The following is a 24,534-nucleotide window of genomic DNA, read 5'->3' on the forward strand; positions in this document are numbered from 1 at the left end:
CATAGTACTGTTTCATTTTTGGACCCCCCCCCCTTGTACATACTTCAGGTGCTATAGACACTGCAGTAAATGGGTTTTGAACATTTTAGCAAATTCACAGATACAGAAGCTGTGGATAGAAAGAATCTGTGAAGCAATAAAAGTAGACTGACACAGCCCTCCACTCCCCCCCACCCGGGGGGGGGGGGGGCTAAGGACTGATGGTCATGCAAGCTGCCTATCTTGTCCTTCTCAGGGAAGTCATATTTTCACGGTGACTGATTTTAATACTTACAAACCGTTTCAGATTACTCTATCTAATTAAAACAGTAAATGTCTCTCCTATTTTCTCTCACTCTCATCTATACAATGAGGGAAAAGTTAAAGCAGGACATGTGGGGAGCTTCCTGGAGGCTGTAGGCAGCCATAGACTAGCACAGGAGTGGGGGCCCATGAGAACTCAGGGATGTGCAGGAGAACAGGAAATAGTGAGAAGGTGAATAAGGGACCACAAACCCACCCACAGAATTCTACAGGTCATTTATCTCCTTTATGTCCTGTTTTGTTCGGTTAGGAGTCCTAGCAGCATAGTGGGCTCAGTGTTGGGTTGCTATTGGCAAGGTCAGCAGTTGGAACCCAAAAGCCACTCTCCGAGGGCGAGATGAGGTTCTGTGCTCCTGTAAAGATTGACTGTCAGGAAAGTCACAGGGACAGGTCTCTCCTTGCTACAGAGATGTTAGGAGGAGTCTAGGACTATTGGAATCTATTGGATAGCTGGGAGGGAGGGAGGGAGAGTAAGAGAGAGAGAGATAATTTTCATTTGGTAGTATTTGACAATACACTGGTTGCCTGGGCTTCAATGTTGCGCACGGCATCCTGGAGAAGTTGTCTCAGGCAGTAGGTGCCTTGAACCTGAGCGCATAAGTCCAGAATGAATGGAAACTGCAGCTTCTTCTGCTACCGCACTTAGCTCAGCAATACCAATTTGCAGATAAGAGATTAGAAAATAAAGGGATGGTGTCAGCCTAATGGGACAGTTCTTTGGTTCTAAAGCCACTTGATTTTGCCTGGCAAGGAGGAATCAAAGGTAGAATTGAAACCTTAAGCCGGTAAAGTGAAACACACACACACACACACACACACACACACACACACACACACACACACCCTGAGCTGCTGCACAGTGGATAAGACAATCAAAAGTAAGCATTTGCAGCCAGGGGATCCTCCTGTGTCAGGTGGTGCTTCCTCCAGTACCAACTTTCTGGGGTCTCTTCCACTCTTGGGTGGCACTAATGGTTAAGTGTTTCACACGCAGCCAAAGATCGGCAGCTGAACCCTCCCAGAGGACACTTTGAAGAAAGATCTAGCAATTGACTTCTGAAAAAGTCACGGTCCGAACACCCTATGGAGACACAGCAGTTCTACTCTGCACCGCCAAATGACCTGGGGTCACAGGAGACTTGATAGCAAGGAACAACCACTCTCCTGAGGTCTCAAAACTTCCCCTCCCCCCAAATGTTCTTGTCCTTGGCTAACAAAACTGCATAGCTCACACATGGTATCCCCCGTGACGCAACTGCCCCATGAGCATGGTCGTTGTGGCATCGTCCTTGTGGAATCGGTTTATCGGCCATTGTCTGGGTGGGGCAGAAGCAAGCGACAGCATTGTGGCCTTTCTGATTGCAGGTGTGCCAGGAGAGAGGAACACATCCTTTCCCACAGACACGGCTTTCCCAGCTGTAGCCTCCCTCAGCCCTGCACCCAGCAGCCCTGCGGCTGCCTTACCTCCACGCACCTCCAACATCACCTCCAACGTCACCTCCCAAGATGAAGCCTCAGGTTTGACTATGGCGCTTTAGGCATTTTAGGCAATGAGTAATGGAATAGAAACTCGAACTTGAACATAACTTTTCTTTCAAGCCAAATATTTTTTGCAGGTAGCCTGTTTTGCAAATTTTTTATAGCTTGCGACTAAATTGGACCAAAGAATGTTGCTAGTAAGCTTTTGTCTGGCCATAGGTTGTTATATTAATAATATTATGATAGTTCATGGCAAAGAAGAGAGGTCACTCCAGCCTCTGCGACTTTCTAGCTGGTCTTACGACACCTTACCAGCACTTTCTGAGTGCTGGTTTCCCACGCTCTAGAAATGCGCACCCTGATGTGCATTGCCGCAGACTGGTGGGAGGAGGGAGCTTGTGAAAAGCCTGGCAGGTGATGTGTATTCCCCAGAGAGCACTGTTGTCCTTATCAGTATATAGCACACAGAGTGGTGATGGATAGAGAAAGGGCAAGTTGGAGGACATTTGCCCATCAGGTAAGATGTATTACTGAGGGACCAGGAGTTTCTGCTTGACTTTTGCCATGTTTACTTCAAGATATTCATAAAAACGATTGAACTTTTGAAAAAGGGCCGTTGAAATATGAGGGCCATTTGCGGATGATTCTCTGATTCACACCATTATGGGAAAGCAAGCGCGAATGCCAATAAGGAGCCCCCGAGGAGACGACCTTTGCTGAAGAGTTTGCCCCTCACCTTCCTTCAGACAACTCGTTAACTCTTCCCCTCTGTTCCTTTCCTTGCAGATTCACCCCCGACCACTTCTGCAAGCACCTCTCCTCCAAGCACTTCCACAGCCATAGGTGACAACCTTACCCCCCAGTCATGCCTCCCCGCACCGGGCCTGCGCCGTGCGCGCGAAGCCTTTCCTTCTCGCTCTCCCTCGGGGTCCTCTCTGCCTAGTCCAGTAAAGTGTCCTAATCCCGGGGCGTGGCGCAGCGGTCAGGCGTCAGCACACACGTGGTTAGTGGTGTAACAGCTACGTGGATCAGCAGGTTAACATTGCTGGTCGGACGCATCGCGTTGATGTGAGGTTTGGGGAAAGCAAAAGGCAAAACTCTGGGAACCGAACAAACCATGAACCAGAGTGTCTAAGAGAAAGGCGCGCGCCCAGACAAGAACGGGAGTCCACATGCAGCTTTTCCTGCCACGAGGTGGGGGGGACCAGCCTGGGGCAGAGAGCCAGTCGAGTGTGAGGGGCTGGGGGAAGGGGCATGGAGAAAAGGGAATGAATGTTTTGGAGACAAATGACTATATACCCAAGTTGATCACCGTATTAGGACGATGGAGTTTTGGGTGGTACAAATGGTTAAGCAATTTGGCTGCTAATTGGAAGGACGGAGGTTCAAGTCCAACCAAGGACACTTTGGAAAAAAGATCGAGTGATCTAGTTAAAAGATAAAAATGAATCAGCTGCTGAAAACCCATGCAGCACAGTTCCACTGTGACACACATGGGTCACCAAGAGCCAGGGCTGACTTGCTGGTAAGTGAGGGACTCCTAAACTTGAGCAACAGCAGCAGAACTTACAAGGCTGCCCTTCTCTCCCAGGTGAGCGTCGTTCTGGCTGGCTCTTCAGCTGAATACAGCCATTCACTGGAGACACCCCTCCATTTGTTGAGAGAGCACTTCCATGTACTATATGTATGAATAGTTTAAAAAAGTTCAACTAGAATATGAAACGCTCCCTGGAACTAGCTGATATAGTTTTTTTAAACAACGGTGTCGCTAGTTATATTGTAATTGCTTAAATTTATTTCGGGATTGATTAAGGAGATGAGAATCTGTATAACATTGCAGGTGTCACCCATATTTAGCCATTTACCATACACCACAGTCAGATGTGTCCCAGGGATGTCTTGATTTCACGATCATTACTCTGGTTTTCCAGTAAGTGTGTGACCATATATATTTTTAACAAGGTCATTCATTGATAGCTGGTAATGTCTTGAGTTCAAATTATTGAATTAGGCACGGGAAATCCTGTAATATCGGTTAAATAAAACTATCTAACCTCTAGAGTTTACAGAGTCAGAACCTTTGGATCACCTTTCTCTGAAATGATTATACCACTGATATTAAAAACACATGTTTAATAATTGGCATTTTTGCTTCTTTTTTATTACAGCTACTTCACAGTATGTGACATGTGGTAAGTTTGCTTCATTTTGGGAAACTATATATTACTTTGAAATAGCTCGTTAATTACTCTCTTCCTCACTCCAAACTTCCAAGAGTGATTACCTAGCTAAACTCACTGGCTCTAGTTTCTCACTAGTGATTAATTCCTGATCTTAAGAGCCACTATTTTTCAGTGGCAATTTTGATTTCATATGCTGGCCCAGTTTAGGATACCAAGATTAGCTATTAGACTATCAATTAACTTTGGGGAAGCTACTTAACTTCAGTTTCGATACTTACAGGGTAATTGTGAGTTGGTTTAGGAGGAGGGGCCAAGGGTTTACTATGCTGATGATATATGATGTGGATAATACATACACAGGTTATCACAGAGAAATAAATAAATAAAATGAACCATTGGTTTCACCCTCTCTCTCTTGCCCAGTGTAGAGCCTGGCTCCCACCAGCTACTTGAAACGAGTTTGTAGCCATCCGTTTCCCTGTGTCCTACTCTCTTCAGAGCAATGGCATCCTTCCTCCTACAGATGGTTTACCCCTCTGTGGATGAATCATAGCCATCCTGCTAACTTGCAGTCCTGGTTTGCATGAGGCAAACCGTCTGTCACTATCTTTAATCTCTCCGTTATCCTGGAGCACCTGATTTCCATATATACATAGAGGCTTCTGAAAATTTGTGAAAAATCACATCTCTTCTTTATTTTTAAACACTTTTATTGGCACATAATCCACATGTCCTACAAGTCAATAGTTCACTCATATTAAGAAGAGCTGTACAATCATTACTACAGTCAATTTTAGAGTATTTTTTCTTTATTATTCCCATTGTTATGAGTTCTCTTCAATTTCCCCTCAATCTCTCCTGCCATGCTCCCGAGAAACAATCCAGTTACGGTCTCTCTAGGTTTACTTATCTTGGTTTTCATATACAGAAAAACATACCAAAATAATCTAACAATATTAACAAAGTAAAATAGAAAACCCCAGTCTAAAATAAATGAGGAAATATTAAAAAGTATTAAATATTAAAAATATTAAAAATTGGTCAAAAGGAAATTCAAATGATAAGGTGCTAAATGTTCACCTAACTGCATCTGCAGTACTTCCCTTTCCAGTGCACTCCACATGACAGCAAGAGTATTCTCACCCCGTGGCTGTGGTCAGAGCAGATTCACCAGGGGTTTAACACATACATATTTCCTCTCACTTAAAAAAAACACCTGAAACAGCTTTAAAATAGGCCAAAAGGGAGCTCAAATGATAAGACATTGCATTTTAACTATATCTGCAGATACTCGACTTTACAAAGTTCTCTCTCTGATAACAGGCCCATGATCAGGGGGGATTCACCAGTGGCTCAATCCATGTGTGGACCCTGTGAGTGGGTTTTGAGCCTACACTATCATGCATAGGCTTCTATAATCCAAGTGTTCATGATTTAAGCTCTGATGGCATTCCCTGCTTTAAATTTGGATTATATTCTTTACAATCCTTGGCGGTGTGCTACTTCCATGTGGACTTAGTTGACCCCTCAGTTAGATGGCTGCTTGTTTGAGGGCAAGCTCTAAACCCCCGTTGCTACTCTGGGCACCATCTGCTTTCTTTGCCACTCTGGGCTACAGCATGGATATCTTCAGTGATCTCTTCAGGAGGGTGAGCTTCAAGCAGGGCCACGTCATAAGAACTATTGCTCTTAGATTGTGGCTAGAATAAGTGCAACCCCCAAATCCATTCATACATCTGTGGTTTATATATGTCTGTGGTTCAACTTATTGATATCCTTGTCATTTTATGTTAGAAAACACTATCAATCATTTCCTTGCGGCATGAGGTGATTCAATTAGTAGTGTCATTAATTTAGATAATGGTATATAGAATTTAAAACACAGTTGAGAAAAGGAAATTGTCCAAATATAGGCTGGCTATGAACTGCAATATGTGAATTGTTTTATAGATTAAACTCTTAAGTGACTGAACACAGTTTACACAACCAATGGGGCATGACAAGAGGGTAAAACTTTCCAAGATATTCATTGACCGTGGCAGAATCACTCCTACCAGATTAATGCATTTCATAATCAAACAAGGAGGGTAGTAAAATTGTAGGTGTCTGGTAGTTCCAGACCACAGTGCCTTGGGGTCCCTAAGAGCAAGAGATCTGAAGTCAAAGATTGTAGTTCTGTACCCTTTGTTAGCAGTCGTTGGCCCCTTTTCATACTTGGAAGTTTCCAGCCTGAAGTCTAAGGTCTTCAGGTGAGTTTTAAATGAAGCCCAGTTCACCTTGCAGGGTCTGCACCTTCACTGAGTCCATCTGGTGTGGGAAGATTCAGTGCTCTTCGACAGAAGAGAGTCTACCATTCCTGCAGTCAATAGTACCCGGCCCAGGTCACCAAGGTCTAGAGAGAAACTAGGCCCAAAGTGTCCATTTAGGAACATAGTACCAGGCATCGTGTCCCCTTGGGTTCTATATCAGTATTGTTTACCATTTTTCCCTTATGGGAGGTGGCTCCTCCCTGTTTTCCTACCAAACAGAAATGTACTCACCTTCTCCAAGACATCCATGTGCCCCTCCTCACATCTTCCCTCTGAATTTCTACTTCCCTTAGCATGCTAGCATGAATGTCTCATGATTTGGGAGGCCCTTTGCACACTTTTTTAATGGCAGCAACTGAATGGTCATCCATCTCCCGCTGTCCTCATCTTGAAAACGTGACCCGAGCCAAAGTGAGATCACCTCTGTCAGAGTGTAAGCTGTCTCTTAATTCCAGTGTCCCATGAACTTTTAAAAGCCTATAGCTACTTCAGCTATAACTTTTAAATTAATGGTGATAGTAGCTTTATATTCAGTGGTAAATTATTTATTGCATCGCTATCCTCCCTGCATATCCTAATTGCATATCAAAGCAGCATGTTTGAAACTGCATTACTCTCTGTTATTTTGTTTGTTTTCATTTTTAATGATTTTATTCTGTATTCCATTCTCTCAGTGAATGACATCCCCCTTCACAAAGTTGTCAAAGCTAAGCTCCAATTAGCTGCGTCATGTCCCTCCTCCTTATATTTCTTTCATTCACTAGTCAGTCACCGTTTTTGACTATATTTTAATTCATTCCATATGTGTTATTAAGCATTATATTCAGTCACCAACTCCTAAATATCATCACTATAACTGAGCTCTTTCCCAACTATTCTACATCAAAGCTGTTAAAAAGACTGCCTTCTGTAAAGTAACTTCTTACATATAGCTGCAAGTCAGTCATCACCCAGCATAATTCTCAACACCACTGTCATTCACTGGAGTTACTGATATACAAGTGGCAGTTTAAATGTACTGCGACTAGGGTCAGAGTTCATCATAAAACATGTATAAATATAACTCAGATTATCGGATGATTATGATGACTTCTCCAAGTAAGGCACTTTGTCTCGTTAAGGTGCCTTATTCAAAAAAAATTTTTTTTTAAGAGGATACTTTTTGTTTCGGAGTTACTACAAAATGTTTACCAAAATGGACAAATGGACCTTTTCAGGAATGAGTTTTGGATTTCTCAATATAACCTAGAAAACAGAGTCCAATCAAGGTCGCGGCTTCCTTGAGCTCACTTCCGTGGGTGGTTAGACCAGGAGGGACAGCCTTTCCTTGATGAAAAGGCTGCATTACGTAGATAGACCCCAGTGAGAGACTCCGCCATGTCTTATGCTGCTGGGCCTGCATTTTTGACTGAGTTTCTATTCATGCCTTGGTGACCTAGGCCACCTGCTATAGGCTTCCTAAGTTATGTCTTTTCAAGGTGTACAACATTCTCCATAGGTCCTTCCAGAAGGATCTGACTTGGAAGCTCCACTAAGTAAAAGAGACTTTACATTAGTCCACCTGTTGGAAATTAAAGGAATGGAAATACTCTTTGGGGCCTAAGGTTGAAATGCCCTACCTAATGCGAGAAGAAATAGAAGACTACCATCCCAAGGTTGTAGAGTGGGGAGCCACTGGTCTTTGGTTCAAATCTTTGCTTTTAGGTGGCACAAAAGTTGGCAACTTAAGACTTACTATTTTTTTCTTACTATTTTCTTACTCACTTTGCTTTAGTCAATGAGCTCTCTTGAAATGCTCCCCTAGTGTCCAACCACAGGGTTTTCTTAAAACAGCTTTCAGTCACTTAAATTTTGAATCTATATAAGTGAACATGACATGTATTTTAGACTAAAACTGTATTCCTATACATGTATATTCCCCCTTTCTCAATAGCATTTAAATTCTATGCCATTGACTAGATTAATTATAATATTATTAGAATTGGCAAATATTCCATGGAGGTTATTTATATTATTTACCAAGGAATGTATGACTGCCTCAAAAGTTGATCAGGGATATATAGAAACTCCAGATATATAAATGGAGGTTGAGCTCACACCTATTCAAGCTTCAATCTAAAAAGAATTCATTCTTATGATGTGGCCCTGCTTGATGATTGCCTTCATAAGTGACCACTGAAGATACGCATGCTACAGCAAGGTGTGGTGAAGGGAAAGATGTTTGCCTGTGTGTTAGTCCGGGTACTTTAAAGAAAAAAATCCACAGAAACTCATGTATAAGGGAGAGTTTTATATAAAGGTTAAATGTGTATCAAGAAAACATCCCAACCGAGTGCTGCCCAAGCCCACAAGTCCTACATTCACCCATATGCCCAACACCAATCCACAAAGTCCTCCTCCATCTCACAAAACACACACAGTAATGCTGACTGCAGGAGGAAAGCTGAGTCAGTGACGGTGTAAGTTTCTCAGTCTCCACACGGCTGCTCCATCACCCCGGGTTGCATTGGGGTAGGTCCATGTGGCTTCTCCTCAGGGATGTCTTGCTGCAGGGAGTGAGCCTTTCCAGCTGAAGCAGGGAACTAGCGAAGGCAGCTGCACCCTGGTCCGACCTTCAGAAAGCAAGAGACCCGAGAACTAGAAAGGCGAAGCTCACTGAGCCATTTATCCCTCCACCCTTCAATTAACCACAGATGTGTTTAAAGGCTTGTCTTAAAACAAGCAGTCATCTAAGTGAGATGTCAACTAAGTCCTAATGGAAGAATCACATAAGCTAGTGTGATAAAAAAAATGCTAATAATAAAATCCATTATCAAAGGGGAGCTGAATTATAGCTTAAAATCTGAGCACATGTTTTGCAGAAGCCTATGAATGACAGTGATAGCCCAAAGTCCATTGCTAGAGCCTCTGCATGGATTAAGACTGTATTGAATTCCCTCTGTCTATTGATTAAGGATGATGTCGTGGTTACACATTGAATTGTTATCCATGAGGTCAGCAGTTCAAAACCACCAGCTGTTCTGCAGGAGAATGATGGGTGTTTCTACTCCTATAAATAATTATAGGGGTGGTCACCGTGAGTCGCCATTTACTTGATGGCAGTGAAGTATTGGTTTGTTTGTTTTTTATTGACCATGGGTGTATGACTAGGCTTGTCATCAGACAGAATGCATTGGAAAATGGATTGCAGATATAGTTAGGTTATTGCAGATATAGTTAGGTTAAAATTCAACATCGTATCAGTTGTTTTCTTTTTTGACCCATTTTTCACTTCTTCTATTTCTTATTATTAACTGCATTTGGGGGATTGAGGTTTTTCTGTGCTTTCTTTTGTTGTTGTTGGGTTTGTTTTGTATGATTTTCTTTGTCTGAATTCAGGATAGGCAAACCCAGGGAAACAGTAAGTAGACTGAGGGGGGTCTTAGGATTATGACAGGGGAGATTGAGGGAAAATGAGTGGCTAATAATAATGGACGCAAGAATGAATAAACTGTTCTAAAATTGTTTGTGGTATATTTTGATATATTTTGACCATTGCATAGCATGGTACATGAATTATATGTCAATAAAGCTTCAAATAAAAGACAGGGCTTCAGAAGCTATCTACCGAGTTAGTGAAATTCAAGGCAGGCCGGTCAGTCAGAAGTTATGGGAACGCTCTTTTGGATTAGAAAGGAGTAATCTTGACTTTTTTTATTTCTAGAAGGACACAGGATATTCGTGTGGGCTTGCTATGAAATTTAAAGATAATTTAAAGCTGAGGAGGAAAAGATCAGGAAAGATGGGCTTTCAAATTTTATTTCTTCCAATCAAGGGGTTGTCCTTGGAGAATGCCATTTCAAAACCTTTCCTCATCCACCCTACAGCCCTCATCCTGCTCCTTCAGACATCTTTTCCTCTGCCAAAGTTAACTAGCCTTTTAAAGGAACCCAGTAGGGGTCGGCGTTGCTGGTTTGGCACAGCTTGTGAATTGGCAACCACAGCTTTCGTTGGGGATGGAATACGACCTTCAGAAGTGCCAAGACATCTTTGGAGGATCGGTTGAGAAACAATCGCCTCACACTTTGAGAGTTTTGTTGAATAAAGGTTTCTAGGGGGTTTATATCAATACTTTTTGACTTACCCCTTTATTTCTTTAAATCATCCTCTGCTTCTATTCCTTCCACATCTAAGATGTTCTCCATATGTCTGTTAGGAATTGGTCGCTCCCTTCAGTAGCTCTCCGTGAATTGTGTGTAATGAACGGTCTTCATATACTCCTGCTATTAACACGGCCTTATATGATGGGCTCTCCTTTACCTCTCTTCTGCATTTATTGCCTCAATATGCAATTCACTTTTGCAGCCATGGGATTTCTTACGGTTTACCAAACACATACTATCCCTTCCTGTCTCTCTGTCTTTAACACGTCTGTGGGACAAGAGCGTCTGCGGGGGCAGTTCAACTGTACCCAGCAGGTTGCTAGGAATTGGCATAGACTCCACGTCAATCCGTTTGTGCATATTTGAGAACGGAAAGTGAGTCGTCCACTCTTAAATTTCTCCTTTTATGTTTTCATTATGAATAATCTGTTTATTCTCATGGGCTATTGTGCAAAATGCTGCCCGAGACATTACCTTGTCTTCTGGAGTTTATGTTTGTCTGTCTTTCCCGTTAGACTACATGTTTCCAAAAGTTATGACCATGTTTGATTACTATGAGCATTCTTAGTGCTCCATGCAGAGTCTTAAACAAAGGGAGGACTTGAGTTTTTTATTGAATCAAAAATGCATACAATAATAGATGCTGAAAATGCATATTTTAACACTCGGTGAAAATTGTTTAACTGGAGGTGAGAGTGTGAGATGTGACTAAGGAAGGTTCTTAGAAATATATTATCAGTAGTACTCTCAAAAGAGTCAAGGAGATGCAGTGTCTGTGGTTTGGGAACAATGACTGTACCTTATTTTTTGAGAAACATAATTAATTCCATTTTATAGGTAATGGGAAATTATAAAGTAAGGAGAACAACTTGTCAGATTCATTTGTGTATCATTCGACAAGTAATTACTGAGCTCTTACTATTGATAGGTACATTATACGTAACTGGGCTCATGGAGAACGAAATAGATGGAACTTGACCCTTAAGAATTACAATCCATTTAAGACTACAGATGTTCGCTCCCAGATCATCCAAGTATATACTTGCCAGCTGGGGACATTGCTTAGAGAAACTGAAAAAAAAAAAAAAAGCATCGAGGGACCCGATGTATTTCTTCTACTTTTCATATTTTATTAACGAGTTCATATATTTGAATCTATAAGTTGACTGAGTTTAATAGATATCAATCCATTTTGAAAATAATAGAAAATCTTCCTCTTATTTCTCCATACAGATAAAAAATATGAAGCCGTTTCTGTGGTGGAGTACTTGTATAACTACAGGACCGAAAACTACAGTGCGATCCTAACACCTGCAGGGAAGTGCGAACCTAGCTGTGAAAACCTAACAGCTTGTGCATCTACCTCTGTTTACATATATGATGATTCCTGTGTGCCCCCACGTAAAGCCTTCACATTAGATGTACCACCAGGTAAATATCCGGCAGTTCATGTATGTTGTGTGCTAGTGGTCACAAGAGGAGGGGTGAAGGTTATGAAGTCAGTACGGAACCCAGCACCAATGTCAAGCTGTCATAAGCCTTCTGTTTTTACCCCTCAGGTTCTTTCCCCAGGTCCTATAGAGAGGCCCATGTAAGCTATCGCCGTTCAGACAGTGCTCTCTTTCATTTAATAAGTTATGGAATGCGTATGTACATGGCTCATTCTTTCGGATGTAAGTTTGGAAGAGTGTAACAGTGCGAGATTAAGTCAAGGACGCGATGTTTGTGGAAAGAAACAAAGCGCTTCCACAGAAAGGAGAGTTATACATTGGATCACTCACTGCAAAATATGCCATTGGTGGCCGCCAGCCGCTCGCCCTGTGGGAGAAAGGCAAGGCTTTGTGCAGTCTTGGGAACCACAGGGCAGGTCTAACCTGACCTATAGGGTCACTAGGAATCGGCATCGACTCGATGGCAGTGAGTTTGTTGGGAGTTTGGTACTCATGTTAAGGCAATCCAGATGGGTTGCCAACTGAGCTACTACTGAGGACAAAAAAAGTATCAGGTAGATTTCACTGATGCATAGACCAGCAAACTTTATCTTAGCAAAATGCATTTTAAAAAAGGGATTTAAGGGCTGTCTAACTTCCATATTTGCCATCATTTTGTAATTCAACATCCTTGACCAAGTGACTCCTATCTAAATAGGTTAGAATCTGACAGGTGTTTTCTCTTTTCCTTTGGGGGTAGGGAGGGGGGCCCGTTTAAATGTTTCACTTTCTATCGATGCTCCAGAAATCAATCAAGGACACCAATAAAGTGATGATATAAAAACTGCATTTCCCAAGAGAAAAACCCTCAATTCTGTATATAGAAATCATTCAGTTATAAGTGAAGGAAAATGAAGATATAGATAATGAGAAAAAATAGAATTAATATTTTAAAATATGCAAAAATTGATGTTTTGTTTAAATGTTTGCCTGGGTCCTAGTTTTTAAGGTAATATGAATTCTACATGAAAACTTTATCAAAATGTATGGATCTTAAAAACAAAAAGACAAAACTAAGTAATTAAGAAATGACTAATGGATAAATTTGAATTTTTCAAAATCAATTTAAATGCTTGGTAAATACCATCTCATGATATAATTTTAGTGTTTGTAATTGTGAAAAAGATGATGAAATAATAATCATGTCATATTCCATTTCTCGACAGCACGTGGAAAGTTCGAACTTACTAATTGTACACACCCTCAATTGGCAGATGTTTCGTTCTGTTTAAGATGGGGATATAATGGACCCACGTGTAAGGAAAATGTGACGTACAGCTTTAGATGTGGTAAGAGAATAAGTGGGCGGGCTGGGGGCTAGGGACAGGGGCAGAAAGCTATTCCAGATCTTGCGTAATTTCCTTTGGGTCTCTACACTCTTCCTTTCTTATTAGCTCTCCTCTCCCTCTTTTCATCTTTCTTATTTTATTCCCACCCCCTTCCATTTGGTCCTTTTTGGGGTCCAATAATGATCTTTATTTATCACCAATCTGAAATCCAATTCTCAAAAGAGACAAATGTTCCTCCTGGCAATGTTTTAGAATAGTAGGAATCCCTTAACCTGCAAGAATTTTCCTGACAGCTGTTATAGACAAGGCATCCTTGGAGACTTATGACAAAAGCGTGTTATATGAAAAATGATGCCACACATACTATAGAATTAGAGGGAAGCAAGCCCAAGATAATGTGGTTCAGGGACCTGTTTTGTCAGCCCTCGCACTCTACGTTCTTAAGGAAGAGCCAACACAGCGGGACAATGTTGAAAGAGAACTAGCCCAGGAGCTGAGTTGAGGAATGTGAGTTTGAGTTCAACGAGGGTCGGGCCATCATTGAGACCGCCTCTTGTAGCACGGTCTAAGTGTACTTGAATTTACGAAGACGGGCTCTCACACCTCTTAGCATATTTGGTGAGTTACATACACAGGATGGGAGTGGCCATGATTGCAGTCTTCAGATGAAGGGGGAGATATGGGAGAGGGGAGACGAAACAAGAGTCCATCTAGAAAACCTATTATGCAAATGTTAACTCAGGCAGTCTCTGTTTTTAGCATAGTTCATAGAACTAATGCACCAATCCTAGGCCAATTAAAGTAGCATAAACTCAATTTCAGAAATATTTGCTAGATCTGTCCTTAACTATTAAATACTGAAAAAGGAAGTGTTTCAGACTTCAGAATATTTGATTTAACGATATTTTTAGGTTTTCATCTGAATGGATGCATTGTGCTAATGCATGACTTGTTCCTTTCAGGTAATGAGTCATCACATGGGAACTACATCAATGTGTCCAACCTTAAGCCCGAAACTACTTATACTTGTGAGTCAGAAGTGTTTTATCAGCAACATAAATTTATCAGTGAAACAAAATCTATCACAACTGAAGTTGAGAGTGAGTATATTATTTATATTTATATGAAGTTGCTTCCTTCTTAATGCTTTTATAATGCCTTGGGAATCACAGAAAATGATGGCAAAGGCCTAGAACAGTGGTTCCCCGCTTTCCTCGTGCCGTGCCCCTTTAATACAGTTCCTCATGTTGTGGTGACCCCCCAACCAACCATAAAATTATTTTCGTTGCTACTTCATCACTGTAATTTTGCTATTGTTATGAATTGGCCGACACCTATGAAAGGGTTGTTTGGCCCCCAAAGGGGTCAGGTTGAGAACCGCTGGTTTAGAGGAAGAATTTCAGAACATATATTTATACAAGTTTTAAATTAATGTAGAATTGAGTTACATAGGCTTCCAATCTCTGATAATTTGTTTGAGAACCGTGCACTACTGTGAGGACATGTGGGAAATGAAAGTGTGTTAAAAAGTCCCATTGCATATCCTCTTTCTCCCTGTAGCACCATTCTCATCTTGATGTTCTCCTGCGCCTCCTTCAGATTCTACTTCTGTGAAATTCTTCACTTAACTTGGGTGTAGTTGTCTGTAGGAAGTTAAGTATGACCAACTCAGAATGTAACATGTCTGATATCCCAAACAGAAGGAGAAAACCATCTTCGATCTCAATTGCAGGCATGCACAGCAGTAGGTAGATTGCTTGAGACATTATATTATTCTCGAGACAAATCAGATCAAATAGGATAGACGGAATTTCCTCCCCCAATAGATGAATCCAACTGCCATAACTGCAAACAAATGAATCATCATACACCATAAAAAGACTTCCAATTTCAATAATGTGGAATGAATACTCAACATACTATCCTTTTCATGTAAAAAACAGTCATTAGAAACATAGGAACCAGAATACATGTATAAAAAGGGCTAGTCTTATAAAACAGTTTCAAGTGATTATGAAAAAGAAACTATGTTTAAAATTATCAACATAAAATACAGCCATAAAAGATAACTCAATAAAGGAATTAAATAGCATGTTGAATATATCTCAAAATGAGTTGAAGAGCAAGAATACCAAACAGAAGGGGAATCTCCCTAAATGCAAACCCCAAATTATCATTACTGTGGGTTCCAGTTCAGAGAGACCCTGGATGGCAGCCCGTATCTGCTCCCAGCAAGTCCCCAGGCTGTCATCTCTATGGAAGCAGACGGGCACATCCTTCTCCCAGGGAGCAGCTAGTGGTGTGGTTTCAAACAACCAACCCTGAGGCCAGCTGTGGAATGCTTAGCCACTGTGCCAACAACACAGCACAGCGAAATTCCGAGATTATGAAGAAAATGTTCGGAGTTGTGAACATCCAAATTCCCAATATGAACCTAATAAGTAATCTCCAAAGAAAGCATTCAGATAAGATGGAGCAGAAATAGAAAAACATGTAAGTTTAAAATGCCCAACGAATGAAGGCATGCAGAAGCCCTTTGCCTAAAAATACCCAGCAAGAATCGCAACAAAATCAAACTGCTCAGACTTTGATTCCTGGGTGATGAATTGCCATACATGTAAGCGGCTCGACAACCACCCTGCGTATTAGCGCCGGTTCCGCCGGTGGCAAGAGTTGAGGTTTTCATCTGGAGCCCAGGTCTGGCACTGCAGGTACCTCTTGGTCTCTCTTTTCTTGCTGGCTGTTGATCAGGGGACGTTCTTTCTTGCTAGAAGCCGCATTTCTTCTCCTGAGCCCTTCCCTTGCCCCTCTAGCAATGGTGCACAGAGCCCACCTCATGCTTCCCGTCTTCTGGCCTCAGCCAGGGAAGACCTCATGCTTTCAAAGGAGCTCCTGCAATGCGGTTATGCTCATGTATACGAGGCTCAACCCATCTCCCTCTCTTAAGGCCCACTGTGCATATAAACTAACACAATCAGGGAGTCCTATCTCCTCATAGTTATAGCTTTCAGGGACCAGGGTGTGGGATCTCGGGGAACATTTTCAGATGTCTGCCCACCACAAAGAACAGAACAAAAGCAGCAGCAACAAAAACTCAACAACCAATTTCTGAGAAGGTACGTCGGGAAAGAGCAGTAGCCTGAACAGGACATCACGATTGGTGAAATGCAGGGTTAGTGAACGTGGTGGAAACCCTCAGTCAGATGAATGGAGACAGACAATTAACAGTAGACTCAAACATACTAACCATGATGAAGAGGACTCCGGATCAGGTGTGTTTCTCCCAGTGGAATACTAACGACTCACGTGTCAGGATGAACATTCAGCGACATGCATGAATCTCTACAACTTTTACTGAGTGTCATATGCTGTATATCAAAAGTGCTTACTGCTTCATCACATGTTCATTAAGTGAATGAAAAGACAAATTTGCCCAACAGAAATAGGACGCAGACCTGACACTGTGGGACTAGGGTTGGAAGATGAGTTGGCAGGGGGATGGTAGAGGAAACGGGGTGACACAGATATTCTCTATGTTGATTGTGATCATGGCTACATGGTAAAATATACATTTTTCAAAACTCAGCAAACTGTTCTATAAGTGGGTGCATTTTAATGGACTAATAATTACTCCTCTAAATTTGGAATACAAATGAATTTCAGCTTTCTCTCGGGGTCTGATGACTAATTACTGGAAGCAATGAAATTGCTTCTCTTATCACTGATTGCTAAACTCTTCAGAACTACAAATGCCAGATTTCCATTCCAGAGAAATTGCAGGCTATCTGGGTAATGCTTTATACCGAGCAATAGGCCAGTCTCAACTATCCAAGTAGCCCGCGGACTACTCAAGTTCCACAGTGCTGGTCTGGAGTGACAATTACTCTACTAAATGGCCTCTAGCAAAAATCCAATCAACCCAGATGCCTTCCTTTCAATTTGATGACAAACTAATGCTTAATCAAAATGTGGCTGTTAATAGTCCGTACTTATAGAGAATGCTTTCTCCGTGTCTTATTTTTAATATTCTGATTTTTAAAAACAGCTCCAGGAGCACCTCGGAATCTTACTTGCCCAGAAATAGCAAGGACAGCGAAAGAAGAAATCACCTGGGAGAACCCTGAACTTTCTTTTCACAAGTTTTTGTTTTGCTGTTCAAATGCCTCAGGTAATATGCATAGAGAGAGAGTGTAATTGATATTGTAAAGAAAAGTGGAGAATTTGAGAGTATACAAATGTGGACTCAGTCTTTGAGCTAAGGAATCTTATACATGTATGATGTGATATAAATTCTGTAGGCTTTGAATTTAGAGTTGCTCTACTCACTAAAGATTCTCCATCCTCTGAAATGGTTAAGATTCAGAACATCCATAATATTTGCTTCTCTTCTTTGTCCCCGTGTTGGCACATCAAACTCTTGGAGAAATAAAATAAAATAGTATGAGCTACTGCTCACACTATTTTCCCAGCATTATGCCTATGTTTTATACCACTATACAAATACAGCACTTGAAGGCAGTGGTGACCTTGGGGTAGTGGACAATGTCAGGCTGTACATAACTTCTTCTCCAAACACTATTGATTGACAAGAGTATCCCACTCCCACTGTGGATCCCGAACTAACTCTGCTTTAAAGGGCTCTTTGGAATCCACAGCCCAAATCCTATGCATTCTCTCACTGCAACAAAACCTACTCTTCGGACATAGTTCTCTGTGCTCCACCCTCCTCCCCATACATCCCAACTACATGCTGTCATGAGATCCTCTTCTATTTTACCTAAGTCAAGAGAACTCATAGCATTGCATCCCTGTTAAAGCAATTATTATTTAAAATAAAATCACAAATAAAAATTCACAGAAACAATCTGTCAACTATTATTGCAATTTATGTACCTTTTTACCAAATAGTCTCATTTACTCATTGTTTATGAAGGCTAGGGATTACATTTAAAAGTGAAGGAAAATGTAAGTGGTATTATTTCGTTTTTCCTGTCTATCAGATATTTCTGTATATTTTACTTAACTATTTTATTAAAATATTTAATGAATCTGAGATGGGCTTAACTATTTCCATAGCTTAGGTGCGGAAACTGAGGCTCACGGGAATCCAGGTATACATTCAAGCTCAGAAACTCCAGTTGTGGAGTTTCCCTACTGCGTTGTGCATGTTGTGGCACACGGTCCCTGGACCACTGCAGTATTATGCTACTTAATGAGCCAAGTGACACTGAAGGGCCTTGATAGCAGAAGGACAAAACTTTTACTCTCTGCTGCATCCGAAACTATTTTTCAAAAGCTATTAAAGTGAATATGCACCCTCCAAAATTGCTGTGACAAAGCTGGAAATTATTTTGAGCATTTTCTATTTTTTTTTTTTGGAGAAAAGCTAGATTTTTGTTTGTGTGCCTTAAGGCAGCACAGAACCCTTTGGCAATCAATGGGTACATGCTATTTTAAATAGTGTCAAAATGCTTTAGAGGAGGGCCAGGTGAGAGATTTGTTAGAGATTTCCTGGTCTCTTTTCTAAAACACAAAGGGAGACAAGTGGGAAGGCTAGGAGTTTCCAGTCAATACCAGCAACCCCCTTGGCTTGAAGACTCCGCACCCCTGTTGCATAAAGGGGGCGGAAGAATAGTTCCAAAAGGGGTCAAATAAAAACTCAGCTTGTCACAGACAACCTGTACTTGTGAAGCAAATGTACTGAGAGTAACTCCTAAGACATGGAGAAGAGAGCAGTGTTCATTTGCAGCATTTTATCATTTAACCCAGAGCCAAAAGCCCGTATTAATTGGGAATAATCACATTTCTAAATGCTGCACATGTTCCTTAATTACTAGATAAAACATTCTCCAAACAACATCGACACATATAAAACCAGTAAACTGACTCTGAATCAAGTTGGCTAACATGAAAACTTCATTCAACTACATTAATTGAAGACCACATTGAACTTACATATAAGTTAGATAGCATCAGGTCACACTGAAACGAACCGTTCTGATCTTGAGAATAGCATTCTGCGACTTTGACTGGGTTCTAGCATCTAGCTGGGCATCTTCCTAGGAGTCGACCCCTATATAAGACTTTGGCAGATGCCGTGTCCATTTGTCAGACTCACGCCTTCCCTGCCCTGAGGCATCCTCATGAGGAGTACTCATTACAGGACAGAATTGGTTATCACACTTACTGCTCAGAATTCCATGGTGAGGTAGAGATATGAATATTGTCCATTTAATGGATAGATATCTGAGTCAAGACACTAGTTGATGCTAGAGCTTCCTTTCCTTGCACCTACAAGTCCATAGGCTCATCCTAGTGGACTGTATGGATGGGATTTGCAAGAATAAGGTAGTGAGACAATGGAGGTCCCAGTGCAGGCCTTGCTCCCTTCCCTCCTCAAACGATGAGTGTGATAGTGAAGAGCAAACAGATATGGATTCAGGAGCCTCAGGGAGTTTCTGCCTGCCTTCGTTCAGCCTTCATGGTAAAATCTTAGGCAGATTATTTACTCTCTCTGTGACTCCGTTTTCTCCATCTGTCAAATAAGATGATTTTCTTAGTGCTAACCATAGGGTTGTGGGTATGTTTAACATAGATAGTTCACGTTCAGCAGGCACTCGAATCCTTGGTATGCAGAGTGAGTTCTTCATTTCTTGTCATTATTGGTATTATTGACAATATTGGCATTATCGATCGAGTATCTGCTATGCCCAACATGCTGCCACGTGAAACCTGACTTAGCACCTCATTCCTGACGCCACTGTCTACTCCCAAACAACCAGTGATCCATTAATAGTCTGCCCTTCCCTTGTCTTCTTGAACATTCAACATACCGGGTGTGTCTTCCCAACAAGAATCTGCTTTCTTAGTCAGGCTTGTCTCACATATAAAAATGCCCCCTCCTTTCCTTTTAATGCTGTCTCTTACTCCGTAAGCCTATTCAGCTTCACTCTTTATTCCTGCGACGAACAGCATGGATTCCGATGCCAGCGTGAAACTGACCCTTATTCTTCAGCCCCAAAGAAACCCTGTACTCATACTAGTATGGCAAAATAAACCCAACTTAGGTGACCAGATAGGGTCTATATCTAAACTCCACAACTAAAGCAAGTAATTATAATCAAAAGTAGATGTGACATATCAGAGAAAAGTGCTAGGAAAAAATTATTTTCACATGTCAAGACTTAATTTAATAATATCTACAAGGGGCTGGCTATATTTGCTCATAAATAAAAGACTATACAAAAATAAAATAAATATTTTATGTGCCAAGATAAATAAATGAAAACATGATTTTTGACCATTTGAAGTTATATAATTGTATTGGTTCAATAGATTTGTTGATATATCATGAGCATCAAGAATATACTGGCTTCTCCATCACTCATGAATGTGGTGCCTGATTGGAATGATAACATTAATTAAATTAAATATGTGAAATTCTTGATTTTTGCTGACTTACTTGAATTTTTCCTTCTCTAGGACAGAATTGCACGCATCTGGAAAAAAATCAAAGCCATTATACTTTAGAAAATTTGAAACCTTATACAAACTATTCGGTGACATTATTGGCCTACGTTAATATAACAGCGCAGCGTAATGGGATTGCTGTATCATGTAATTTTTCAACAGAAGTACAACGTAAGTTATATACTTCCATATATACATATGCTTAGACTTGCCATGGGAAAAACATTGACGTTTACATTCCACCACTTGTGTGTTTATTGTGTTGTCATGGCTTGCATGTTGCTGTGTGACTGGAAGCTATGTCAATGATATTACAGATACCAATGGTATCACCCATGATGGGTGGGTGGGTTTCAGTCGAGGTTCTAGACTAAGACAGACTGGAATGTAGAATCTAGCGGTCGACTTCTGCTAGGAGATCTACTTCCGCAAGTGAAAATCTCATGAGTAGCAGCAAAAGTTTGTCTGGCATAATGCAGAAAGATGAGCCCCTCCAGTTGGAAGGCACACAACATAAAACAGAGCTGCCTCCTCACTGTAGAGTTCATCTTAAAGGCATGGATGGAATAGAACTTTCAGGGTCTTGTTTGCGGCAGTATTCAAAATGAGAAGAAACAGTCACAAGCAGCCATTAATAACCAGAACATGGAATATCCAAAGTATAAATCTATGAAAATTGGAAGTTATCGAAAGTCAAATGAAATGCTTGAAGATTGATATCCTAGCCATTAGTGAACTGAAATAGATTGGTATTGGCCAGTTTGAATCAAACTACTGTATGGTATACCTCACCGGAATTAGAAATTAAAGAAAGGTGATCCAACAGAAAGCCTAAGTTCTTGAAAAAAAAAAACAGTATTAGTATCACACTCAAGTAAATTTTAACTGAAGGTCATTCAAAAACAGCAGCTGTAAGATGACATCCACAAGGGACTTTCAGCAAACCTAGTCATCTTCCGATTCAGAAGAGGCCATGGAAAGAGGGATCTTCTTGCTGACATGAAATGGGTCCCAAGGGAAAGGGGAGAAGACCACAGAGACATTTACCTGCATTTCACAGACACCCGATGGTGTGACTTGTAACAACCTGTGGATAACATTGTTAGGAAAAGTAATTCCTGAATATGTCACTGTTTTCATGGGGGTCATGTGGATAAGCCAATAGGCAAGTTGTTCAAACAGAACAAGGAGATACTGTAGGATTTAAAATCAGGCAAGGTCTGCATCTGAGTTGTATCCTTTCCCTGTATTTATTCTGTATGGGAAGAAATCATCCGAGAAGCTGGACTGTGTAAGAAGAGTGTGGTATCAAAGCTATGCAGACGGTACAGTCTTGTCTGCTGGCAGAAAGAAGTCTGAAAGCACTCACTGATGGATTTCAAAGACTACAGCCTTCACTATGGATTATGCTTCAAAATAACAGAACAGGTGGATCAATATGCAGAATCAGGATGAAGGAAAGACTAAAGTTATCCAGGGGTTCATTGCACTTCAACCACCTATCAATACCCAAGCAAGCAGCAGTCAAGAGATCAAGTTACATATTGCATTGGAAAATCCTCTGTAAAAGTTCTTTAAAATTGCTAATTAAAAAAAATAACACTTTGAAGGTTAAGGTGTACCTGACATAAGCCATGGTATTGCCAATCTTCGTATACGTATTTTATAGCTGCAAAATTAATAAGGAAGACTACAGAGGAGTTGATGCCTTTGAATTATTGTGTTGGTGAAGAATACCGTGGTGAATATAGGCTTCCAAAAGAACTACCGAATCTCTTAGAGGAGTACATCCCGAATGCTCTCCAGATGCCAGCGCGATGAGACTTCATCTCACATACGTTGGAGACAGATCATAGTAAGGGACAAAACCCTGCAGCTATCTTACTTGGTAAAGTAGAGAGTGAGTCAAGGAGGGGAATCCTCAACCAGATAAGTGGACACGGGGCTTCTAACAATGGCCTCCAACATGACAATGATTGTGAAGATGACACAGCAGTTGGGGAAAAAAGCAACATGTAGCTTATCTCAAGTCTAAAGACATGAAAATATTTTTTGCCTCAAGTTAAAATCAAACAATATCATTAATATCACATCAAAATGAATTTTTGCTAAAAATTAATCAAAAGTTATAACCATAGAGCTGTCAGATATTCAAGTCAGATTCATATGATGTAGAAAAATGGATATCATTGCTGACACCAGATGGATCTTGGCTTCCAAGAAATCAGAAAGGTGTTTTTTTTGTGTTTTATTGACGATGCAAAGGCATTTGACTATGTGGATCATGACAAGTTATGAACAAAACATCAAAGAATAGGAATTCCAGAAAAATTCATTGTTCTCATAAAGAACTTATACATAAACCGAGGTGCAATGATTTGAACAAAACAGAGTGGTTTAAAGTCAGGAATGTGTTGTATCCTTTCACCATACTTATTACATTTGGACACTGAGCAAATAGAGAAGCGGTTCTATCTGAAAATGCGTGTGCAATCAGAATTGGAGGATGTCCTATTAGTACAACTTAATTACTTAAACACAAGGAAAACTCAAGGCACTTGCTGAAAACCAAAGGCTGCAACTTTAATTATGGATTGCAATGTAAAGAAATCTCAACCACTCACAACTAAGCCAATAGACAGTAAAAGATGCAAGATTGAAATTGTCAAGACTTTCATTTTACTTGGTTATGTAATCTCCACCTATGGAATCAGAAATCCGGACAAAATAATGTATGGCAGTGGGCAAATCTGCGCCACCAGACCTTTTTAAAGTGTAAAAGAGCAAAGAGTTATGCCAGCAATGGTATCGAAGGAGTAAGTCCATTATTAAGAATGAAGCCATTAGAAATCAGCAAGGCTCCAGGAATAGACAGAGTACCAACTGAAATGTTTCAGCTCGTTGATGGAACACTGGAAGCACTTACTCATTTCTGCCAAGACATTTGGAAGACAAGTACCTGGCCAACTGACTAAGGTACGCTTGACCCAAACGAGGGCGTTTTCAGTCACTGCACATGCTGGTATAAGTTGGATGATGAATAAGGAAGAGCACAGAAGACCTGATGTGTTTGAATTATGTTGTTGGCGAAGAACATGGAAAGTACTGTGGGCTTCCAGAAGAACAGACTAATCTATGTCTGACACAGGAAAACCAGAATCCTCCTTACAATCCAGATTGGTGACGTTTTGTCTCACATACGTGGGATATGCTGTCAAGAGAGAGAAGTCTCTGGAAAAGGCTAAGTAGTAAAGTCAAAGGTCATTGAAAACAGGGAAGACTGATGAGAGGACTTGACACAGTACCTGAATGACTGCAAGAATATGTTCAAATCGAACAACTAGGAGGGTGGGAAAGGTCGGGGCATTTTCCTTCTTTGTGCACGGGAACTGGCGGATAGAACTGACTCCCCCACCAACAGCCAGTTCCGTGAGGACAGAAGCAGCACAGTACCTGACAAACAAACAACAGGTACTCACTGACTATGCGCTAAAGGGAAAATGGATGAGACATGGGTATGTGCCTTCTGAAAATTAGCAAGAAACACGTGTCTTGCTTAAGGATGGTGTCAATGGGTTACTATGGCGAACTACTGGTTGAAAGGCTGAAGGTTTCATGCTCAGAGGTACCTCGGAAGAAAGGTCTCAGGTCAAAGGTTAGCCATTGAAATGACTTTATATCCAGGGGAGTGATTGATAATGTTCTCCAGCATACAATGGTAATGATGTCACTAAAAAGAACCAGAAATATATATGAACCGTAGATAGATGAATGGATATGGAGATCACAGTTAATTCTGGCCCCATATAAACCACAGGTGCATTCATGGATTTGGGGTTTACCTGTAATTCTAGCCCCAGTCTAAGAAC

General features: G+C 41.0%; 1 protein-coding gene across 1 annotated transcript in view; it reads left to right on the forward strand.

Moving 5' to 3' along the window:
- The window catches only part of PTPRC (protein tyrosine phosphatase receptor type C), a 74,982-nt gene that overhangs the window by 4,259 nt on the left and 46,189 nt on the right, over nucleotides 1–24,534 (forward strand). The window contains exons 4-11 of the mRNA XM_075541909.1: nucleotides 1,669–1,821; nucleotides 2,569–2,625; nucleotides 3,951–3,974; nucleotides 11,650–11,847; nucleotides 13,073–13,195; nucleotides 14,158–14,295; nucleotides 17,241–17,363; nucleotides 20,678–20,836. Of these exons, the coding sequence (XP_075398024.1) occupies nucleotides 1,669–1,821; nucleotides 2,569–2,625; nucleotides 3,951–3,974; nucleotides 11,650–11,847; nucleotides 13,073–13,195; nucleotides 14,158–14,295; nucleotides 17,241–17,363; nucleotides 20,678–20,836 (975 nt within the window). The remainder of the gene's footprint in view (nucleotides 1–1,668; nucleotides 1,822–2,568; nucleotides 2,626–3,950; nucleotides 3,975–11,649; nucleotides 11,848–13,072; nucleotides 13,196–14,157; nucleotides 14,296–17,240; nucleotides 17,364–20,677; nucleotides 20,837–24,534) is intronic.

This window comes from Tenrec ecaudatus, chromosome 1 (assembly GCF_050624435.1).
Source record: "Tenrec ecaudatus isolate mTenEca1 chromosome 1, mTenEca1.hap1, whole genome shotgun sequence".
In the NCBI taxonomy this organism is placed as follows: Eukaryota; Metazoa; Chordata; class Mammalia; order Afrosoricida; family Tenrecidae; genus Tenrec; species Tenrec ecaudatus.